This window comes from Hyla sarda, chromosome 6, assembly GCF_029499605.1.
Source record: "Hyla sarda isolate aHylSar1 chromosome 6, aHylSar1.hap1, whole genome shotgun sequence".
NCBI classification, from domain to species: domain Eukaryota; kingdom Metazoa; phylum Chordata; class Amphibia; order Anura; family Hylidae; genus Hyla; species Hyla sarda.
The window spans coordinates 83012480-83034560 of NC_079194.1; the positions used below are offsets into that span (position 1 = coordinate 83012480).

A 22081-nucleotide genomic window follows, 5' to 3' on the forward strand; every position below is an offset into this window, starting at 1 on the left:
GGGCTTGGTAGACCGAGGACAAGCAAGGCTCTGTGCCCTGAGGACAAGCAAAGTTCTTTACACTGAGGAAAAGCAGGGCTCTGTGCACTGAGGACAAGCAGGGCTCTGTTCACAGAGGACAAGCAGGGCTCTGTACACTAATGACAAGCAGGGCTCTGTACAATGATGACAAGCAGGGCACTGTACACTGAGGACAAAAAGGGCTCTGTACACTGAGGACAAGCAGGGCTCTGTACAATGATGACAAGCAGGGCACTGTACACTGAGGACAAAAAGGGCTCTGTACACTGAGGACAAGCAGGGCTCTGTACACTAATGACAAGCAGGGCTCTGTACAATGATGACAAGCAGGGCACTGTACACTGAGGACAAAAAGGGCTCTGTACACCGAGGACAAGCAGGGCTCTATGCACTGAGGACAAGCAGGGCTCTGTACACCAAGGACAAGCAGGGTTCTATATACTGAGGCTCTGTGAGATGCTCCCTGCTCACACAGCAGGCTGATTGGCAAGCCAGGAGCCTCAGAGCCCTGCTTGTCCTGCCCACACTGCCTGTAATTTGTCTCTGCACAGAGAAACACAGCCAATAGCTGCAGAGACAAAACAGCATTTTTGTACACAAAAATATAATATTACAATACATTTAATGTTATTAACTACAATATATAAAAGTTTTTTGCAAATGACAGGTATATTTTAAGGACAGGCATCCATTTAGGCTTAAGCAACTATAGCAAAGCAAACATTCACACGGCAGAATATCGAAGCTGAAAAATTCCGCAATTTAAGCGCCCAGTGTTTTTATTGGGATTCTGCTGCACATGGCAGAATTTCAATTATAAATTTTAGATTCAACATGTTTATTCTTTAAGCAGAATCCACTCGTATATACATTGGCATCAATGGTGACCGCGCCTGTCAGGATGGTCCTAGCAACAACTGATTGAGTCGCCGCCTGCCGCACACAGAATGAATATTCCGCCTTATGACTGGGCCCTTATTATAAAGACCTTCACAGGATCCCCATAGGCCAGCAGGTGCACCTTGATGAAATCAGAGCAACTCCCTCGAGTCTGAAACAATTAGAATCCGGAACCTTTTCGAAGTGATACAATAAAATCATGTAACAGATTATTTTCTTTATGTGTGAGTGATATAGCATCACCATGTACAACAATGATAAATGCAATCACAGCATCTGTAACATATGTGGTTGATCTGGGTCCAAAAAGTCCCATCGGATGAATCAGCAAGAGCAGATTTACTGTACTGCGACGCAGGGAAATATAATAACTTTCCCCCCATTGTAATGGTAATTCCTTTTGACTACAAGACATTACAATAGTAATCCCAGAAGGAGAAGGCGAGCGCTGATGGAGGCTAAAATAAGTAAGTAAATAAAAGGGGGTTTGGAGAAATTCTAAGATCTTTGGCCAAGATTTCTGGCAGCAGATAAATGGAGAAAACCCTTAATGATTGTTAAATTCAATCTAGTCACATTTGTGCCAAGTAAGACCTCCTTGAAACCTACAAAGAGCTTTCAGCTTGCACGACCATGAGGCACCTCTCATCGCGGGGAACGTAAATACTGTTATATATCGGGTGGCGGTTACTGTATCTGTGTAATCACGTAATGAGCCACAATTAACACAACGACTTTATTAAGTAGTCGCTAGAAGGGGTCGGATTTCAGATTCCTTCTGCATTCTGGCAGTCAGGATCCGCCATAGAAGGGGACCGAATTTGGGTAATTGGCAGATATGACACTACTATGTATGGTGCAATCTTATGTTTGTCCTAGCAATGTATTAAGTGACCCGGTGCAGGGTGCTGAGAGATCTGATTAAGGTCTTATTATACGTGCATTAACAGATTAGGCTTGTCAGGAGAAATTGCCCGGTTGCTTTCATGTAGGAGAACGACTAATTAAGGTGGATTATTTTCCAGAAAATGACATATCCAATTACACCAAAAAAAAAAAAAAAAAAACTGGGCCGCCAGCTATTGCAATGCGCAGACCTCAGGGATGATATTGTGCTCTTTGGATATTTATACAGCATTGGAGAATTCCTAGGGCGAGGACAGTTGTTGGGGTGGGAGGGGAAGTGGTAGTAAGGTATGCAGCTGACAAGGGCGCTAATGGAAATATGAATGTCCTTTAGACCTCTTGTACATGGCACACATAGCTCTCTAATACACTGTGCAATGGAGGATGCCATAATTATTTCCATCAGTGTCAAAAACTTCTGTATGAATGCGTAGATCAGTGTTTCCCAACCAGTGTGCCTCCAGCTGTTGCAAAGTTACAACTACAAGCATGCCCGGACAGCCTATCCGGGCATGCTTGGAGTTGTAGTTTTGCAACAGCTGGATGAACACTGATTGGGAAACACTGATGTAGATTGTAAACCCTTGCAAGCAGGAACCTCCCTGCCTCTCTCTGCACCAGTCTTTATTTTGTGTATGTTTATTGATAAGTGCAGGATAATGCACCGGGGGTGTAAAAACCCAAGGGCAGAGTATAGAATATGTGATACAGTCCTAAGACTTAAAGGTAGGCAGACAATGTCATAGAGCAGCAGAGGTATTAGCAGTAGAGGGAAGTGCTCATGGGTTTATAGGGAGAGGTATTAGCATTAGAGAGGGAAGTGCTCATGGGTTTATAGGGAGAGGTATTAGCAGTAGAGGGAAGTCCTCATGGGTTTATAGGGAGAGGTATTAGCAGTAGAGGGAAGTGCTCATGGGTTTATAGGGAGAGGTATTAGCATTAGAGAGGGAAGTGCTCATGGGTTTATAGGGAGAGGTATTAGCAGTAGAGGGAAGTGCTCATGGGTTTATAGGGAGAGGTATTAGCATTAGAGAGGGAAGTGCTCATGGGTTTATAGGGAGAGGTATTAGCAGTAGAGGGAAGTCCTCATGGGTTTATAGGGAGAGGTATTAGCAGTAGAGTGGGAAGTGCTCATGCCGCTGTACAGAGCACTGGTGAGACCTCACTTGGAGTATTGTGCGCAGTACTGGAGAACATTATCTCCAGAAGGATATAGATACTTTGAAGAGAGTTCAGAGAAGAGCTGCTGACCTAGTACATGGATCGCAGGATAAAACTTACCAGGAAAGATTAAAGGACCTTAACTTGTACAGTATAGCTTAGAAGAAAGATGAGATAGAGGGGATATGATAGAAAGTTTTATATACATAAAGGGAATCAAATCAAAACTACCACAAGATGACATAGTTTTATATTAGAGAAGCAAAGGTCTCTGCAGTAATATCAGGAGAGTAGTGATTGCATGGAATAGTCTTCCTGCAGAAGTGGTCGCTGCAAATACAGTGAAGGAGTTTAAACATTCATGGGATAGGCATAAGGCTATCCTTCATGTAAGATAGGGCCAGGGACTATTGATAGGATTTCGATTATTACAAATCCATATCCTGATAGTATTAGCAGCTGGCAAGTTTTGGTCTACAAAGCTTTAGCAGGTACCCTGCTGGCAAACCAACATCTGTTACACTTTCATTGTGCCTTAAAATTAATAATTAAGCCAGAGGCATCTGGAGGTATAGTTGGGTCTATGGTTGCTATAATATGTTCTTGTGTAACTCAAAGGGTAAGCGTGGTTTAGAGGGGTGGTTTCATGCCCCCTTATTTTGTGATATTGGTGTGATAAATCCTTTCCTCTTAATAAATCTGATATATAGCCGTCTGTGTGTCTTAACCTGTGCCAGATATGAGTAGCTTTAGATTTGCAAACCTTTGGTCTCTGGGTTACAGATGATCTAGTTATGATCTAAACTTTTAAAATGATGCTTTAAATATTGCATTCAGCTGTTCCTGCTTCATCTGCTTCCAGGAAAGCTGGGTGATAACGATATTGCAGCAATCTTATTTCCTGCAGCAGCTCTCATATTCCTGAATGGCAACTCCAGCCACTTATGCAGCTATACAGGAGCAGGGGATGTACTGCTAGATAACCAACAAGATTTGGCATTCATGGTTCCATAGCCAAACTACCAATGCTAATATTGTTTGATATTCAGCTTTCCTAGAAACAGATACAACTATTAAATATCTAAAGTGATTGTTTTAAGTCTGATTATTAGTAGGTTGCAGAGACTAGATATACAGATTTATTATAAGACCCTCCATTTAAAAGTCTACCTTCTTATCCTGCACAATAATTGCAACAGGGCAGAATGGCTCACATGATCCTTTCTATGCAGATAACATTTCAGGATAACTGTTTCGTATTTATGGTAAGAATATACATCAGCTGAAGCCACCGTCTCACTGACATTTATTGTTCACTCATAAATTACACGTGGGTGCTTAATATATGTACTGTAATAGAAAGGTCTGGAGTGCCATCTAGTGGACAGCTAAAGGATTTTTTTTAATATACAGAAGTTTTCTTTTTCATAAGAAAACCCAAATATACTATATTATAAATGGCATTACAGCCCCCTGATGGTCATTGTGAGGTGGAACTGGTTTCATGTGACCAGAACATGATCAGAATCTTTAACGCACAGGTAGGCAAAGATAGATTTCTATGGTGATGGTTTTGTCAGATAAAATTATTTTTATTTAAATCATATCAATGTAATCCACAGCACTGTACAGCACTTGTCATCAATCATATTGGTCCCTGTCCTCAGTCAGATGGTGGAGCATTTTTAGGAAAACCCCAGTGAATTATTATTATTATTTTTTTGTAAATACATAAATAAATCCATTAAGCAGGAGTATAAGGGGGATTTACCCTTTATTTACACAGATTTTTTTGTGTGTACATTTGTCACAATTTGCGCAAAAACTGCCACATTCAAGTTTGACTTCTGGTTGCGGTCACGGGCACATGTGGGTCTCATCCCGACCCCATTCACTTCAATCAGCTTCGGCAAAAGTCACTTCAATAAAGGTGTTTTCTGGGCCTTAAGGGTCTATTCACAAGTACAGAATTCTGCGCAGATTTTCAGGTAATTCAGTTTACATTGAAATCTGCAGCAATAAATCCTGCGCATCAAATTTGCGCAGAATACTGTCCGTGTGAATAGACCCTAAAGGTGTTTTCTGGGCACCAAGGAGCGTTTATATGTTGCTGGGGGCCACAGAGGCATACTGGCCTCCCCCAGTGATTGGCTGAACCATCAATGCTGAGAAGAGTGACAAGAGAAGGACTGGAAGACATCAAACCAGGAGCTGCGAGGAAACCAGGTAGAGGAGTATGTCCAGGTTTTTTCATGCTACCCCAAAGAACATATAAACTTTTTTCTTTGTATCTGCACAAAACCTTTAAAGAAAACTGGCCACAAAACCATTTGTATTTTTCCAGAAAACTCAGGGGTATTATAAAAGTCCACACCATGCAGTTTAAGGCTTATTTAACCTTTGCGTTGGAGGCTCCATTTGGAGCTTTCTCTGCAGTATCTGTCGCAAGAGACGGGAAGAATAGCACGGCATGCAGTTCTTTTTCTATCAAAATTAAGAACGCCACGATGGAACTTGACAAACCTTGGTATGAGTCATTTTCACTTAACCGCTCCTAAGACAGAACACACAGTTTAGGCAAGGCACACATATCTGTATGGGGCCTCCATTGCAGATTTAGTTCAATAGCAGAAAACAGGGCTAGCTGGTCTATTTTACTGTACTATGGGCAGACAAAAAATACATTTTTTATTTATATAGCATTTTGTGTCCAACTATGTAACCAGATTCTGCGCCAGAGGCTCTGAACGGAACCTCTGACACAGATGTAAATGAAGCAGTTTTTTTATTTAGATTTTAAATACCACGACAAACAGTATCCCAGAAGCTGTGCTGGTTCCCTTATGCCAAATGTCCAATGTTTTGCTACTCCAAGACTATTTATTTGTGTTAAAACAACACATTTCGGGGAATGTTCTCCCTTCCTTAGGTAACCTGATGAAGGGGAAAACATTCCCCGAAACACTTATATACAGTGTTTGCACACTACAACTAGCGTTTGGGGGTCTAACTTTGCTTACCCGTAGAAATTACAGCTCCTTCAGATTGAAGACTTTGGGATAATCATGGCTATTAAAGGGGTACTCTGGTGGAAAACAAATGTTTAAAAGTCAACTGGTGTCAGAAAGTTAAACAGATTTGTAAATTACTTCATAAGCCTTCTAGTACTTATCAGTTGCTTTATGCTCCAGAGGAAGTTGTGTTGTTCTTTCTAGTCTGGCCACAGTGCTCTCTGCTGTCACCTCTGTCTATGTCAGGAACTGTCCAGAGTAGAAACAAATCCCCATAGCAAACCTCTCCTGCTCTGCACAGTTCAGAGGTGTCAGCAGAGCACTGTGGTCAGACTGGAAATAACTACACAACCTCCTCTGGAGCAACTGATAGGTACTGGAGGGGTTAAGATCTTTAAATATAAGTAATTTACAAATCTGTATAACTTTCTGGCATCAGTTGATTTGAAAACATTTGTTTATCACCAGGGTGCCCCTTTAACCTGTTAAGGATGAAGGGCGTACTGGTACGCCCCTGCGCCCTGGTACTTAAGGAGTACATCCAAAAATGATTGTACTGCACAAACAATAATAAAATTAGAGCTGCAATGATTAATCGAAAAAAATTAAATAACGGGATTCGTTGTCGACGGATCCCGTTATCGAGTAATCGCCCGATTTGTTGTCCGCAGCCAGGAGGGTGAGGCGGACAGGCGCAAGTCCCGAAAATCCCACAGCAGCCTCAGTGACAGTGAGTCACCTGTGGAAATTGTATTGCCCAACGCCCGGGACATGTAGTTCCGGGTGCCGGGCAGGTGAATTCTTCAGTCGTGTCATGATATTTCAGCCCATCCCCCTCCCCTCCTCTCTGATCCCCTGCAACCTGTACTCCTCCCCCATGTGCGCTCCAGCAGGCTCAGGGGCTCGACGGTCATTGTTGGTAATGGACCGCATCCTCGGTCTGGAAGGAGGTGCATGCGATGAGTGACGTCATCGCACGCGCCTACGCCAGGACGCTGTCATCCTGCACGGCTCGCTATAAGCTGCAGCGCACAGCTTACAGGGCAAAACCGATTGCATTGTTATATGTGAATTCCTCAGGCATTTGGCCCTGCTTGCCCGATGCAGGGCTAAATGCCTGAAGAATTCACCTGCCCGGCACCCGGAATTGCATGTCCCGGGCGTCGGGTGACACAATTTCCAGTGACTCACTGTCACTGAGGCTGCTGCGGGATTTTCGGGACTTGCGTCTGACCCTCCTGGCTGCAGACAACAAATCGGGTGATTATTCGATAACTAGATTTGTCGACAACTAATCCCGTTATTGAATTTAATCGATTTCATTGATTAATCATTGCAGCTCTGTCAGGATCCGGAGGCGGAATCTAAGGGGTTAGATACCGGACTGGTATACAGAGAGGACACTGGAGGCGGAATCTAAGGGGTTACTGGTTTTCACCAGAGCCCGCCGCAAAGCGGGATGGACTTGCAGCGGCAGGTAACCCCCAGGTCGTTCCACCCGATAGCGACTCCACCCCACTGACAGCTGAGACAGGCGTGGTACACAGGGACAAGGCAAGAGCAAGGTCGGACGTAGCAGAAGGTCAGGGCAGGCAGCAATGGTTCGTAGTCAGGGGCAACAGCAAGGGTCTGAATACACAGGCTTGAGATACACAAAACGCTTTCTCAGGGCACTAGGGCAACAAGATCCGGCAAGGACAGGAAGGGGAAGTGGGTTTTTATATGGAATGGGAGTGATACAACTGATTTGGCCAGGCACCAATTAGTGGTGCACTGGCCCTTTAAATTTCAGAGAGCCGGCGCTCGCGCGCCCTAGAGAGCGGGGCCGCGCACGCCGGGACATGACAACAGGGGAACGGGACAGGTGAGACTATTGGGATGCGACCCGCGGGCGCGTCCCGCTATGCGGATCGCATCCTCGCTGGCAGTAACAGTGCAGCGCTCCCGGTCAGCGGGTCTGACCGGGGCGCTGCAGACAGAAGAACGCCGCGAGCGCTCCGGGGAGGAGCAGGGACCAGGAGCGCTTGGCGTAACGGGTCCCCCCCCTTAGATCTCCCCCTCTTTTTGGAGCCCAGGAATCTGCGGACAAGCTCCTTGTCAAAAATGTTGGCCTCAGGTTCCCAGGACCTCTCTTCAGGGCCACAATTCTCCCAATCAATTAAAAAAAATCTTTCACCTCAGATGATCTTGGAGGCAAGAATCTCTTTGACAGCGAAGACATCAGAGGAGCCAGAAACAGGAGCGGGAACAGTAACCTTGGGAGAAAAGCGGTAAAGCACAAGAGATTTGAGAAGAGACACATGGAAAGAGTTAGGAATGCGAAGAGAAGAAGGAAGATGAAGTTTGTAAGAGACAGAATTAATTTGATTCTTGATTTTAAAAGGACCGAGGTAGCGATGACCCAACTTGTAGCTAGGGACACGAAAGCGTATGTATTTGGCAGAGAGCCAAACTTTGTCCCCAGGGAGAAAGACAGGAGGAGTTCTTCTCTTTTTATCTGCATGTCTCTTCATTCGAGACGAGGCCAGAAGGAGCGAGTTTTGAGTCTCCTTCCAGATAGCGGAGAAGTCCCGGGTTACTTCATCGTTGGCCTGAATTCCAGAAGAAGTGGGAATGGGGAGGGGGGGGGAGAGGGTGACGGCCGTACACCACAAAGAATTGGGATTTGGCGGAGGATTCAGAATTTTTGAAATTGTACGAGAATTCAGCCCAGGGCAGAAGGTCGACCCAATCATCTTGGTGGGAGGAGACAAAATGTCGCAAGTAGTCACCAAGAATCTGGTTTACTCTTTCCACTTGTCCATTGGATTGGGGGTGATAGGAGGATGAGAAATTTAATTTGATCTTTAATTGATTACAGAGAGCTCTCCAAAATTTTGACACAAATTGAACGCCTCTATCTGAGACGATATGCGTGGGAAGCCCGAGAAGACAAAAATCTGCAGAAAAATTTGCTTCGTCAACTGTGGCGCAGAAGAAAGGCCTGGAAGCGGAATGAAGTGAGCCATTTTGGAAAAACGATCAACGACCACCCAGATGACGGTGTTGCCATGGGATACGGGAAGATCTGTAATGAAATCCAAGGCAATTTGGGAACATGTTTGCTCAGGGACGGGCAAAGGATGGAGGAGTCCAGCAGGCTTCTGGCGAGGAGTTTTATCCCGGGCACAAACAGTACTAGCCCGAACAAAATCAGTAACGTCACCCTCCAGTGTAGGCCACCAATACAGATGGGAGATTAGCTGAATGGACTTTTTAATGCCAGCATGACCAGCCAGGTGAGAAGAATGCCCCCATTTGAGGATCCTGAGGCGAAGGCGTGGAGGAACAAAAGTCTTTCCAGGGGGGGTTTGCCCCAGTGAGGCTGGAGCAGAGAAGACCAGGCACTCAGGTGGTATAATATGCTGCAGAGGGGCTTCAGACTCGGAGGAATCCGAGGAACGAGAAAGGGCGTCAGCTCTGACATTCTTGTCAGCGGGACGGAAGTGTATCTGGAAGTTGAAGCGGGCAAAAAACAACGACCATCTAGCCTGGCGAGGATTCAGATGCTGAGCGGACTGGAGGTAAGACAAATTCTTGTGGTCAGTGTAAATGACAATGGGGTGTTTGGAACCCTCCAAAAGATGTCTCCACTCCTCGAGTGCTAACTTGATGGCCAGGAGTTCACGATCTCCAATAGAGTAGTTCTTTTCTGCTGGAGAGAAAGTCTTTGAGAAAAAAACACAAGTAATGTTACGTCCGGTAGCGTTTTTTTTGCAGAAGTATGGCTCCGGCTCCGACTGAGGAAGCATCTACTTCCAGGAAGAATGGTTTCAACGGATCAGGTCTGGACAAAACTGGTGCAGAGGCGAAGGCAGCTTTGAGACATTTGAAGGCCTCATCCGCTTGTGGAGGCCACGACTTTGGATTAGCATTCTTCCTAGTCAGAGCCACAATAGGGGCCACAATGGTGGAGAAGTGGGGAATAAACTGTCGATAATAGTTGGTGAATCCCAAGAAGCGTTGGATAGCACGGAGTCCAGAAGGGTGTGGCCAATCCAAAACCGCCGACAGTTTATCTGGATCCATTTGAAGCCCTTGGCCAGAGAATAGGTAACCTAGGAAAGGAAGACTGTTGCATACAAAGACATTTTTCAAATTTAGCGTACAGGTGGTTTTCACGGAGTCTTTGGAGCACTTGACGGACATGACGGCGGTGTTCCTCTAAGTTAGAGGAAAAAATAAAGATGTCATCCAAGTAGACCACAACACAGGTATACAATACATCCCGAAAGATCTCATTAACAAAGTCCTGGAAGACTGCAGGGGCGTTGCAGAGCCCAAAGGGCATAACTAGATATTCAAAATGTCCATCTCTGGTATTGAAAGCGGTTTTCCACTCATCACCTTTACGGATGCGAATAAGATTATACGCGCCCCTTAAGTCCAGTTTGAAGATACTTGCTCCACGTAGACGGTCAAAGAGTTCGGAGATCAAAGGCAGGGGATAGCGGTTTTTGATGGTAATCTTGTTTAAACCGCGGAAGTCAATACATGGGCGTAAGGATCCATCCTTTTTAGAAACAAAGAAGAACCCCGCTCCAGCAGGGGATGAGGATTTCCGAATAAAACCTCTCTTTAGGTTCTCCTGGATATACTCCGTCATGGCTTAAGTCTCTGGGGCTGACAGAGGGTAAATCCTGCCACGGGGCGGAGTGGTACCAGGAAGAAGGTCAATGGGACAATCATAAGGTCTATGTGGAGGTAAGACCTCTGCTTGCTTTTTGCAGAATACATCTGAATAGTCCTGGTAAGCCTTGGGAAGGCTCGGTAAAGAAGAAGCCTCAGGGGTTTGACTAGTGGAAGCAGACGTGAGACATCGCTTGTGACAAGAAGGACCCCAACTTTTGATCTCCCTGGAGGTCCAGTCGAGGGTAGGAGCATGACGCTGGAGCCACGGCAAGCCGAGAAGAACTTCAGAGGTGCAGTTAGGCAGATCGAAAAATTCTATTTTTTCATGGTGAAGTCCAATGCTCATGGGCAGGGGTTCAGTGCGGTAGCACACAGTGCAGTCCAATTTCTCTACGTTTACTGAAGAGATAAAGAGCGGCTTGACGAGACGGGTTACTGGAATACTGAACCTATTAAGGAAAGAGGCCAAGATAAAGTTTCCTGCAGAACCTGAGTCCAAGAAGGCCACTGCTGAGAAGGAGGAGTTGGCGGAAGGAGAAATCCGCACAGGTACAGTCAGACGTTTAGAGGCAGAATTCACACCAAGTGTCATTTCACCCTTGTGAACTAGGTGCGTACGTTTCTCCTGACACGGAGGGCGGATAGGACAGTCTTTTAGGAAATGTTCAGTACTAGCACAGTACAGGCACAAATTCTCGTTTCGGCGGCGAGTCCTCTCTTGTAGGGTCAGGCGAGACCGATCCACTTGCATAGCCTCCTCGGCAGAAGGCACAGGAACAGATTGCAAAGGACGTTGGAAGAGAGGAGCCTGGGAGGAAAACAGCCTGGTGCGAACAAGATCCTTTTCCTGATGAAGTTACTGGCGTCTTTCCGGGAAATGCATGTCGATGCGGGTGGCCAAATGGATGAGTTCTGACAGATTAGCAGGAATTTCTCGTGCGGCCAGGACATCTTTGATGTTACTGGATAAGCCTTTCTTGAAGGTCGCGCAGAGGGCCTCATTATTCCAGGATAGCTCTGAGGCGAGGGTGCGGAACTGGAGGGCGTATTCACCCACAGAAGAACTCCCTTGGACAAGGTTCAGCAAAGCAGTCTCGGCTGAGGAAGCCCGGGCTGGCTCCTCAAAAAACTTCAGAGAAGAAGGACTGGATAGTAGCGGTGGCGGGATCGTTGCGGTCCCAAAGCGGTGTGGCCCATGACAAGGCCTTTCCAGACAGGAGACTGACCACGAAAGCCACCTTAGACCGTTCAGTAGGGAATTGGTCCGACATCATCTCCAGATGTAGGGTACACTGGGACAAGAATCCACGGCACAGTTTAGAGTCCCCATCAAACTTGTCTGGAAGAGACAGGTGGAAACTGTGAGCAGCCACTCGCTGCGGAGGAGATGCAGGAGCTGGTGGAGGAGATGGTTGCTGTAGTTGCGGCAGAAGCTGTTGCAGCATAACGGTCAGTTGAGTCAGCTGCTGTCCTTGTTGCGCGATCTGCTGTGATTGCTGGGCGACCACGGAGGTTAGGTCAGCGACACTAGGCAGCGGGACCTCAGCGGAATTCATGGCCGGATCTACTGTCAGGATCCGGACTGGTATGCAGAGAGGATACTGGAGGTGGATCCTCTGTGTCAGTGAGGTGATGGCGTGGGCCGTACCAGGGGAACGGTATCTAAGGGGTTACTGGTTTTCACCAGAGCCCGCCGCAAAGCGGGATGGACTTGCAGCGGCAGGTAACCCCCAGGTCGTTCCACCCAATAGCGACTCAACCCAACTGACAGCTGAGACAGGCGCGGTACACAGGGACAAGGCAAGAGCAAGGTCGGACGTAGCAGAAGGTCAGGGCAGGCAGCAATGGTTCGTAGTCAGGGGCAATGGCAAGGGTCTGAATACACAGGCTTGGGATACACAAAACGCTTTCTCAGGAACTAGGGCAAAAAGATCCGGCAAGGACAGGAAGGGGAAGTGGGTTTTTATATGGAATGGGAGTGATACAACTGATTGGGCCAGGCACCAATTAGTGGTGCACTGGCCCTTTCAATTTCAGAGAGCCGGTGGGCACGCGCCCTAGAGAGCGGGGCCGCGCGCCGGGACATGACAAAAGGGGAACGGGACAGGTGAGACGATTGGGATGCGACCCGCGGGCGGGCGTGTCCCGCTACACGGATCGCATCCCCGCCGGCAGTAACAGACCCGCTGACCGGGGCGCTGCAGACAGAAGAACGCCACGAGCGCTCCGGGGAGGAGCAGGGACCCGGAGCACTCGGCGTAACAAGCTCTAAATTTTAATATGGTTTGTACAGTACAATCATTTTTGGATGTCATGATCAAAATAAATAAAAATCAAATGTACATGTAGTAAAGTACCAGGGCGCAGGGGCGTACCTGTATGCCCTTCATCCTTAACAGGTTAAAGGGGTACTCTGGTGATAAACAAATGTTTTCAAATCAACTGATGCCAGAAAGTTATACATATTTGTAAATTACTTATATTTAAAAATCTTAACCCTTCCAGTACCTATCAGCTGCTGTATGCTCCAGAGGAGGTTGTGTAGTTATTTCCAGTCTGACCACAGTACTCTGCTGACACCTCTGTCTGTGTCAGGAGCTGTGCAGAGCAGGAGAGGTTTGCTATGGGGATTTGTTTCTACTCTGGACAGTTCCTGACGCGGACAGAGGTGGCAGCAGAGAGCCCTGTGGTCAGACTGGAAAGAACAACACAACTTCCTCTGGAGCATACAGCAACTGATAAGAACTAGAAGGCTTATGAAGTAATTAACAAATCTGTTTAACTTTCTGGCACTAGTTGACTTTTAAACATTTGTTTGTGCCTAGGGTGCAATGCTCTGAACATACCCCCATGGGTAAAGCAGTGTGTATGTAGTACATATACACTGATATACACATGGTAGTATGTGCAGAGCATTGCATCCTAGTCTTTGTAGTACTACAGAGTCTGTACTACAGACATGGGTCAGGTGCAATGCTCTGCAGTCTGCACATACCCCCATGTGTATAGGAGTGCTATTTAAAAAAGTTAAAAAATGTAAATAAACCGCCAAATAAAGATTAGCTCCCCCTTTTCCAATTGCTATACTAAAAAAGTTTAACAATTTTTTTTTACATATCTGATACTGCCGCACGGCTAACTGTCTGAACTATTAAAATTAAATATTAGTAAATCATTAACATTTAATTTTAATAGTTCAGATAGTTACCCATGCGGCAATATCAAATTTACGATGGTTTCTGTACTGGATCATTAATAATGAGAGCAACCGGCGTAAACGTATAAAAAAAAAGAAAAAACTCAAAAATTGCTGCTGTTTGGTCACATCACATGCTAGAAACTTTTAATAAGGCCATTGTACATAATTTTTCAAGTAGAATCAGCTGAATCCCTTTTTAGGCATTTTGACTTATTTTCTGATTAGTCGATGAAATAATCGACAACTAATCGATTATTAAAATAATCGTTAGCTGCAGCCCTAATTAAAATGACAAATTTACCTCTGCTACATTTTTGATTTGGCAGTTAATAAAAAGACAAAGACACATTCGTATACAAAACCTGAAATATTTTACTTCTCTTAAACTTTGATCTAAGTTTACTTAGATTTCAGTGACTTAATACAAGAGCATTTGATTTAATTTTGTAAATAAAAACACTGTAATAGCCACAATAAACTTCATTAAAAATGTACATGATGCAAAAATAAAAATAACCATAAAAAAACAGCATGAAGGGGGATTATACGCTATAATATAGATGCTGAGCAAGGACAATACACAATCTTAAAGGAAGCTTTCTGCAGAACTCTGGGACCCTATTAGATGCGCGTGCCTGGACCACTTTCCCAAGAGGGGGGAGGGGCGCTCGTAGCAAGTCGATACTGCTTTAGTTAATAAGGCCGCCATTGTTTCCCGTCGCTGGATTTTCATAGACAGAACATCTGGATAATGTGTATATAAACGAAGGTCATACGAAATGTACAAGTATAAAAGATTACAAACATTAATAAATTATTACATCATCACAAAACACAGAACACTTCACAAGGTGCTATTAAAATAACTGCATCATCTTCTCATAATACAATAATTCAAACAAGGAGCTGGTATATCTTTTGAAGGCCAGTCTTCAAAATATCTTTTTTTTATGTCCTGCTTTTTTTGAGGTTTACATAATTTTTTTTATTTTTTTTTTTCATTAATTTTTTTTTTATAATAAGACGTCTTTTTATTATGGCTGCACAAATTAACTACCAGGCATTTTTTTCCTTTCTTGCTTCCCCCCCCCCCCCCATTAAAACAAAAATATAATATAAAATAAAATAGTTTATTATACTTGGTAAAATTCTGCATAAATGCAACTGAAATTATCTATAGAAAAAATGGAAATCCTAAAGATACTGTATTTGATCTTGTAGAAAACAAAAAAAGTATTTAAAAAGCTATTTACAAGCTACATTCTATGAAAAAATATGCTGTAGCCAACACATAATAAAGGAAAAACTAAAAGGATGGGATTGCCTGAGAAACAATGGTGTCTTCTTGTAAGTGCCAAAGTGCAGACAAGTCATTCCTACACTACACACTACCTGCTGGACACATAGGGATCCAGTTACATTGTCAGTACGCGACACCTTCCTATACTTAACGGGAAATACTGGGATTTGTGCAGCCGCATTCTTTTGTAAAAACATCTGTATGTGGTAAGTTATTGGTAATTTATAGATAGAGCACTGGTTGAGTATCTGACGGAGTATTAACAATGGTTGTGAAGGTGGCAGCTAAAAAAAAAGGCAGTTTTGTGTGCACACCCACATAGAGCATCATAACAACAAAAACATAGAAAGGGAATGGCTTACGATAAGTGCGTCTCTTACAAATGTCTTCCAGAAGATGTCTTTTCTAAGATGTTTGTTAGAATCTGTAAAGTGTAACCAGAAGATTCAGATTTAACCAGAGTCAATCACTCACGCCCCAAAATATATATATATTTTTTTACATAAGGTCACATGATGCAAGGATAATGACATATATTAAAGGCTCTGTCCACTTTGCTCCAAACTATAATTTAAAAAAAAAAGAACCGTTTTGGGCTTGCAGGGCATGTGTCTCCATGGTAACAGACTACAAGTAAACGGACTCTGTAGTCACACTCTTTTCCATCTGTTTACTATAAGTTACAAATAATTGAGGACAGATGGAAAGCAGTATAGCGGAATCAGACCACACAGAGATTGTTGTAGGAAACACACGTATGCATAGGAGCTGTGAACAAAGAACGGTAGAATCATTTTAATAAGACTATTTTGCTAATTTTTTTTTTTTACTTAACTTGCATTGGAGCAATAAATAATGAATGAAAGGATGCACTCACCCAGGAATCTTGATAGCAGAAACTTTATTCAGGAATCGGTACAACACATAGGCGGGTAGGCACAGAGGAGCAACCTCGCGTTGCGAGGTTGCTCCTCTGCGCCTACCCGCCTATGTGTTGTACCGATTTCTGAATAAAGTTTCTGCTATCAAGATTCCTGGGTGAGTGCATCCTTTCATTCATCATCTTCTTGGTGTACATTTGTATCTGCTATTTATTGGATTGCACCCCCCGGGCACCACATGAACTGTGTGAATTATCACGGATTATCCCGTTTAGTTTAGGCTGTTTGGACAGCAGTGCCGGACTGTACTCTTTGCATACGCAATAAATAATGAATTGCCAAAAGGAGATAACCTTTAACATTCTCTGAATAGTGCAAAGATCCACCCTGTTTAAATAGTTGGATTATGTGATATCTAGCAGGGGAGGAGGGTATTTTTACAGAGGATGGGGCAGAGCATGATAACAGTGTGATGGAGCAAAAGAAGCTAGAAAATACCCTAATTCACCACTGTTGAACAATAGTATGTTTTGGAGGTGGGCCTCTGGCCTAGGATACCAACAAAAACTGTTTTTGTATTTGTTTTTTGTCTTTTTGTAACTTAATAATTGTCCAGATTTACACATGTCTCATGCATTGTCATAATAGCCAGGAGTAATCTGACCAGGCTAAAAATGGCAGAAGACAGGTAAACCTATCAGATTTCATTGGTAAAAGTCTCATGAATAATATCTGATTATCTTCCTGGTAAAGTGTACAAACAATGAAACATAGGCAATGTTGCACTGTGGTCCCTATTTACAGTGCACTAGAAATACCGGAACAGACATGTATGTGTTACCACAAAACACAGCAATCTCAAGGATGGTATATCCAGTGACGGACATGGCTGACAGAAAACTGAAGAAGGGCTCCTATGCAATAAATCTATCTAATGTCCTGCTGTGTAAGTCTTTCAATAAATAAATGCTGGCAATGTCTTATAATATAAAGGTCAGGGAAAAAACATGATTCTCCAATACAACTCCTATGTTTTTGGCCTTAAAATTAGATGAGTATCTAAAGCCTGTCCAAATACTTAGAAAATCTTTTCATTGTATGGACAGATTATTACATCTATGTTATAGTATAGTAAGTGCAATAATAAGTCTTGTAATTTGCTAATTGGAATTCCTTAAAAGAATACTTCAGGTAATATTGATACTATGTTATCCCTAGTTCAGGGCCGGAGGGTGCGGAGCATTCAAAAAAATCCCTGTGACATTCACTGACCCCTATAACCCTGGACTAGGCATAAGACTGTATCTCTTTCCCAGAGAGTGTTCTTTAATATGCATTCAGATTCTAGCACTATACGTAAGCACAGGTCAAAAAAAAAGAAAAAGAAAAAAAAAACATATTATGGCTTTAAAACCAAATTAGACAGCAAATGATACAGAAGTAGAGCGTAACAAAAGTGATAATGTAACTAATGTAGCTTAATTTAGCGACCCCAAATCTGTCAATAAAAACGAATATATCTTTAAGAAAGCTTTTACACATCTCATGAATAGTGTTAACAAGGGTTTTCACAAACTGGAGTTACAGAGGTTCTACAGTTTTCACTTATATGGTAACTAATCTTTAAACAACCCTTACATAAATCAATAGTGCAATAGTATAAGAAACTTTGTAATATATCTTATTAGAGACAAATGCCTCTTTCTCCAGATATCGGACTCCTTTCCTGCTTCCACCTCACTCTAAAACTCATCATTGTCTATGGGGAGGAGAGGGGGAGTCAGCTGCAAAGTGAGACAGAGGCAAGGAGAGAAACAGACAGAAACTGTTGAAACCTCTAGTAAGTGTTATATCTCACTCAGTGCTGGATTTACAGTTTCCACTACTCAGTAGTGCTCTATAATGTCCTCCATGCTGCTGCTGCAGGAGTGTTATAGAGATATAGAAAAACTGGAATTCCTCTTCTGTGTGTGTGAAGTGTATGGGAGACACCCCAGAGGCTAGTTTCTCCCCCACCAGCTTAGGGTCAATCAAAAAGCTGCAGAATTCGGATAAAAAAATTATATTTACGAGTTATGTAATGGAAAGATATAGTGCTGCTTCTCATGTGCATATAAATAGCTTATGCTTAAGACTGGTGACCATAAAATGTTTCTAATACAGACCTAAATTCTCAACTATTGCATTCATCCATAGTCATTTAAGTAAGCATCTTGCTGATAAGAACATGATGAAAGAACAGTCTCCTAGCTGTGCATTTCAAGGTCCGTGGTTGGATATGAATTGTATAGTAGTTTGGCTATATAAATAATAGACAGAGAACCCCTGTAAATTTCCAGTTTAAAGAAACATCCCCTACTGTTGGTCTGTAAGGTGTTTTAGACGTCTTGTCCCTTGACCTTTATTCCAGATATTTGTATGTCCATAAGCCTACTTAGTTGCTGATACCTAGCACCAGCCTTTGAAGTATGAATTTTCATGATGATGGAAAAGGAAATTTGGTCAATACGTTAATTCTTCCATTTTATATTTGACCTTTCTTCATAAATATCAACCTAAGTCCAAAGAAATAGTGGTGCTCTGTGTGAATTCCACACCTACATTGTCCTGTATAAGAAATGAAAAGCCAAATTTTTTTATCTGATTTTTTCTGGCAACAGCATCACTCTTGTCCATAAGTTTTGTTTGACATTGCAGCTGATCCCTAGGTGAATGGGACTGCAAAACTAGATATTTTTCCTGAAAAAAATCCTAATAAAAAGGACAAATTCTTTAATTTTAAAACACCCAATTGGCAACTGTGCACCTCACCTTGCATTCTGGGGACCATGGCTGTTTGAATATGTATGTATGGACATGGTTTACACCTGCAACCTGTACACATAAAAATGTATGCAGTAGTGTGTAAATGTGCAAGTAAGCAAAATCCATTCATAAAATATCATCATGGGACCCGAGTGCAGGTCTTTATAGTTTACCTTGGGTATATGAATGTGCCAAAGATCCAAGCCAGACAGCAAAATATAGAAAAAAGGAAATGTATGGTAGATGTAGAAGCAAATGCTTTCATATATGGTTCCTTGGTGGACAAAACTACCGTCACTGAGTAACACTAACTAAAGACCTTGACAATAATGGACCAGCTCACTAGAACAAGGATGACAGAATGATAATACAAAGCACGAGACACTAAGCCTGGGATGCCTGGAGTCTATGAGGGAAGGGTTCCTGACCAGATGCAGCCGCCATCTTGTGTGCTGTATGTCTGTAACATGGTTGCAAGATTTAAAAAACAAAAACAAAAAAAAAAAACAAGCAACACATTTATGTTCCTCTCATTGACCAGGTTTAAGTGGGTTCGTTCCTAAGACTGGAATGATCCTATAGATATATATATTTTTTTTTTTTTTCATTTTCTTCTTTCCTGCAAACTAGTCACTCTCAGCAATTTGAGAAAGGACAATATTATTATTATTAAAAAATATTAGCAGTATTCTGTACATGTCAATTGCTGGAAGTTAAAAAGAATTACTAAAGTGGTGGCAGGAAGGTAGAAGGTAGAGCGGGGTGGGTTCCTCCTAGCACATTTTGCAGAGCGCCACTGCAGTCCTTTCGAAAGTTCAAGGTTTAGTGTCAGCTCAAGTCCATGAGCCGCGAGAAGAATGTAAAAGTCTGTCTGTTTACAAACACTAAAGGAGAAGCTTGCCGTTCCGGTGGATTTTCAGGATCTTCCCAAGCCTCTGTTTAGCTGTTGCCATGCCTTTTTTTGTACGTTTACCTGCAATGATAAACACAAAGCCAAATCACAACAAGGAAACAATCTTTACACGGTTTACAAATTTGGCATGGCAGTAGCGTCAAAACTTCAGCACTCTGAACCAAACTCTGGTTAGCATTGGGGAAGCTATAAAATACCCATAAAGGGTTAAATCAGCCACCACACAGAGCATTCTGTAACTGATTGAAAGAAAGTCATTGATTGACAGGGCTCTTCTCTCAGTGCTCCGCTCATACATTTAAAGGACACTTCAGCAGGGTATGAACGAGCCCCATGCATCAAAACTGGTGCACAAGAAACATGGAGCTGTTTGAAACTTTTTCTGGGCACCAGTTTAAATTTACTTGTGTGCCACCAGGTTTGACCCTTTATTGAAATCTTAAATACAGCCTTTATCAAAGAATCAGTGTCTTATTTATTTATTTAAGAGAAGAAGAGCGTGCTCTCAATTCACCCAAGTGCAACGATAAAGTGCAAGTGTTCACACAAAAAAAAACCTGCACGAGGATGCGGTCCATCGCAAGCCCTTCTCTGAAAGGAGAGAGGCCCTCCAACAAACCAAACCCTTCTTCTCTGGGCCAAAAGGCACCTGCAAGGTACCAGGTACAATGTCCCCTTTCGCCGAAGCTACTCAGGGACCGAAAGTGCTCCTGGCGGACAACTAGGCGTTAACCAAGCCAGTTAACCAACCACGGAGGGGAGCCAGTAAAACCAGTTCGGCATTCCTGCCGAAGAAAGAATGTAACGGGGTATGGCAAGGAGGTGACGAAACTGATGGCCACACACACCTCCCCTAGAGCAGCAGGAGGGACACCCAGAAGGGCTACCGCACCCTGGCCAAATCCTAGTTACACATAAAAGAACACAAACGTGAGCACAGTGACAAAAACATATAAAATAAAAAAGTGGATGTGCACAGTGTGATATTGCCCGGACATCCAATCGGATCTATAAAAATTCCTCTGCAGATAAACAGCTGGAAGGCCGGAACGTTAGAGGTGAGTGCTCAGAAGAGTGAGAGATGAAGTGCATGCTACGTTCCATCAGTCAAGTGGGGTCGTTACTCCCAAGTGAGTTCCGGGACCCTGGGGTCACCACTCCCAGGGTATTTTTGCACCTCAGATCTTACCCTACCCAAACCTTAGGGCAAGATCCAGAGAGGAAAGGTCGCTTCAGGGTCTGCTGCCAGGCCATACAGCTGACCCTGGTACACCTGCACCACTCTGTGTGGTTCCCCATCCTGCCTTGGTTGTCTACCACTCCACCAACTAACAGGAAAGGTACTATGCTTGATCTTAGCCAAAAGGCCGAGAAGCTCCGCTCATACATTTGGAGGACACTTCAGCGCAGGGTATGAACGAGCCATATGCATCAAAACTGGTGCACAATAAACATGGAGCCGTTTGAAACGTTTTCTGTGCACCAGTTTAAATTTACATGTGTACCACCTATTCTATTGGATTCTATTGGAATCTTAAATACAGCCTTTATCAAAGAGTCAGTGTCTGATACACTAGAAGGACCCCATCCATCGCTAGTATGGGAGTCTTGTGTACATTGTTAGAATAAAGTGCTGGTTGAGCATGCAAAGTCTATGGAACTCATGGAGATATTGCAATCCATAATCCTGATTGGAATGACTGGCCTCTCATATTTACCTAAAAATATATTACATCAATAATAGTATGCCAAAGCTAGGAGTGGATATGTATAATGGAAAGATTTCCACCTTTTCTGACTTTTGGACCAACTCCTGGTTTTAACTTACAAATACTGCAGTGTGGATGCTGAAGGCTACATGAACTGAATGTTTAATTATACAATACATCCATAGAGATTTAAGTATATATCCTATCCATATGGATGGGACACATCAAGGATCATGCTATTAAACTAGACCAGGACTTGTGCAGAATTAAAAAGCCTTTATTTGCCAGTCTGTACTCCCCTTGCACCACCATCTCCCCAAGAAGTTATCAATACATGGACTTTTACACCCCTATAACATGAAGCCTAGTTATGTATATATGCAAATTTTCTACACTCGAACACTCACCCAAAACTAGGACAATGAGGTATTTTTTTCTACCATACTTCAGAAACACCTTTGTATAATGGTTATGCATATATTGGCCTTCTAAAGGGGTATTATTCACACAATGACAGTATGAGCTTCAGCTAGACCATAAATGTAGGTCTCAAAGCAAGCTATTTTAATATAAATGGCTGTTCAACCACTGTCACATACTACCA

The 22081-nt window shown here is 43.3% G+C and overlaps 1 protein-coding gene across 11 annotated transcripts in view; it reads right to left on the reverse strand.

The window, feature by feature from the left end:
- Nucleotides 1-22081, reverse strand: part of PHF2 (PHD finger protein 2) — a 317888-nt gene that overhangs the window by 17712 nt on the left and 278095 nt on the right. For 5 of the 11 annotated variants that reach the window (XM_056524310.1, XM_056524318.1, XM_056524317.1 and 2 more), the window contains one exon: nt 16652-19828. Coding sequence is in view for 9 of the 11 variants with exons in the window: in XM_056524317.1 (XP_056380292.1) it covers nt 19740-19828 (89 nt within the window). In the remaining 2 variants the exon portion in view is untranslated. Of the gene's footprint in view, nt 1-14223; nt 15594-16651; nt 19829-22081 lie in introns of those variants that run through there. The other 6 variants (XM_056524308.1, XM_056524311.1, XM_056524312.1 and 3 more) reach the window with 4 other exon arrangements.